General features: G+C 34.4%; 1 protein-coding gene across 1 annotated transcript in view; it reads left to right on the top strand.

Annotated features, from left to right (window-relative positions):
* The first annotated feature begins 196 nt into the window (after positions 1–196).
* Positions 197–2,361, top strand: part of LOC129233971 (protein zyg-11 homolog B-like) — a 46,249-nt gene continuing 44,084 nt past the window's right edge. The window contains exon 1 of the mRNA XM_054867881.1: positions 197–1,317. Within this exon, the coding sequence (XP_054723856.1) occupies positions 464–1,317 (854 nt within the window). The 5' untranslated portion in view covers positions 197–463. The remainder of the gene's footprint in view (positions 1,318–2,361) is intronic.

Raw genomic sequence — 2,361 nt, 5'->3', positions numbered from 1 at the left:
TATTTACACATCAACATAATATTCACTGCATCAACCAAATCCACAACCACAAACAGAAAAAGAAAGAATGAAAAGAGTTGAATTGTTCAATTGCTGTATTGTATTTCCGACTCCAATAGTAATCGTAACTGTAACGAGTCTGCAGCAACAAAGTTTTGGAAGAGAAATTAGGCAACACCTTTGCGTCAAAATCAAAATAAGGTTCTCATGTGTGCAAATTTTTAAATTATTTAATGCTTTTTAAAGAAAAAAAGAACTAAAAATTTTTCCGGAAGACATTTTTCACTTATTCTTTGAACATTTAATGGAATAATATTGTGTATCTGATCATAAAATTCGTTTTACTGTGATATGATATATGTAACAAAGTTACTTTTGTGATATTTTTAGTTTCGTATTAAATCGCGGAATTTTGTTGTTCTGAAATTTAATTATGTGAAATATAGAACACGTTTCTAAAAAAATGTACGAATCTCCAGAACTACTGCAAGATCTGTGCATTGCGTACATTTCTAGAAACATCGATTCCATTTTTCATGTCGAACGTGACTTCAGTGGCAATATATTAAAGTACAGTCTTCAAAATCAAGGTATTTGTTTTCCCTCCTGTGTTTCAGAACAACTCTTCGCAGCATTAGATGAAAAAAACTTGACTGATCAACTCCTTACCATATTTGATCCATCTGTGACCAGATTGCAAAGAGTTCATATCAGTGATGCCTCTGAAGTGTCGTGCAAAGGACTCCGTGTACTACGCCAGCATAAAATTACCGAACTCGTTGTTACTGGATTGAGCAGCATTACAGTCAATGATTTAATTGGATGCTTAGGCGATTGGACTTTAGAGCATCTCAGATTGTTGAATGTTTCAAACAGCTCTTTGCTTAGTAGTGAGAAAGTTCGTGTTATAATAGCTTTATCAAAGTTGAGAAATCTTAGGTGCTTAGATGTTAGTTTTACAGAATTCAATACGCAAGGGCTTATTATAGTTGCCGAAGATTTACCTGCATTAGAAAGCCTTAATATTTCGGGCACCATGGTCACTGATATATCACCATTGAAAAAATGCAAAGAAAGGTTGAAATATTTGAATATGTATAATTTAAGGTTACAGCATTCTAGTAAATTTCTGCCAATTTTGACGGAGTTACATAACTTGCATCATCTAGATATTTCGGAGGATAATTTAGATTACTACGAGCTTAATTCTGCAATTAGTACAGCTTTTTGTGAATTTCTAAAGAAGCCTTCTTTGTTGCCACATTTAGTTTCTTTAGATATTTCCGGTAAATATGGTGTTGATGCAGAAACAGTCAAGTAAGTAATTTGTATCTTAAGTGTTGTATGACTCTTAATTTACACTGGGAGGTCAAAATTAGACAGTACTCAGAGGCTTAGAGCTCTGGTTCTACTGAACAGACCTGAATGAAACTTTAAATATACATCATACCGATCACGCGGACGAGATTTGCAAAAATATGCAGTTTGAGATTTTGCTACCAGGTGGCACTTTAATGAGGTAAAAAGAAAAGATAACTGTTAGAAAATCAAAGAATAATAAAATTTTTATTTATTTACACACTTATGTTCTCTATATACACATCTTGTCGATCTCACTGCATTGTCAACAGCCTCATGCAACCTATCAGAATGAATGTACACCTCCCTTGATAAACAACAGAGAGAAAGTGAAATAGGAAAAATCTAAAATTCATAAATGTTGTATGTGACTATCTGTCTATCCATGTCATCGCTACTCCTTGTGAATGACAGAAAATTGAGCTTCAAATCATCGATAGATTTGTAATTTTCCTAGCTATATGTTTATATATAGGCATAGCTGTGCGACTTTAATAGGGAAGTTGCGACCTATTAAATATTTCTATTTTGACTATTAGATATTACTAATTGACCCTCAAACCTCAAAAATTCACCATCGCTGAATTTTAAAACACCATGATTGATTTTTAATGAATTTTTAAAGACCCACGTGCAAAAGTGTACTCTTCTGAAACGTCTTGGCTCTAGGGGGCAGCTTTCTGCGGAAGATCCCCTGTTGTCGCTACGAACATTTTGAGAGTGCAGATATTTTTATTTTTAAGAAATTTAATAATACTTTTCAACACACTATGGAGGCCGGATTCATTAAAGCATAATCTAATAATCTTCCTGAAGTAACATCAATGATAGTATTTTGTAGTAAGTTACCGCCCTAAAGCCAGGGCTAAGGCAAACACCGCCAGCTCAGTTATTCCATCCGAGGACTGCAGTTTTGTGCTTTTTAGCACTCATCAGCCCGTAATAGGAATCACATGAGCTGGTGGCGAAAAATCTCTTAAGGGAGCCAAGAGAGCCAAACAA

This window comes from Uloborus diversus, unplaced genomic scaffold (genome assembly GCF_026930045.1).
Source record: "Uloborus diversus isolate 005 unplaced genomic scaffold, Udiv.v.3.1 scaffold_847, whole genome shotgun sequence".
NCBI classification, from domain to species: domain Eukaryota; kingdom Metazoa; phylum Arthropoda; class Arachnida; order Araneae; family Uloboridae; genus Uloborus; species Uloborus diversus.
The sequence above is the reverse complement of the archived record's forward strand: the minus strand, read 5'-3'. Positions and strand labels throughout refer to the sequence as shown.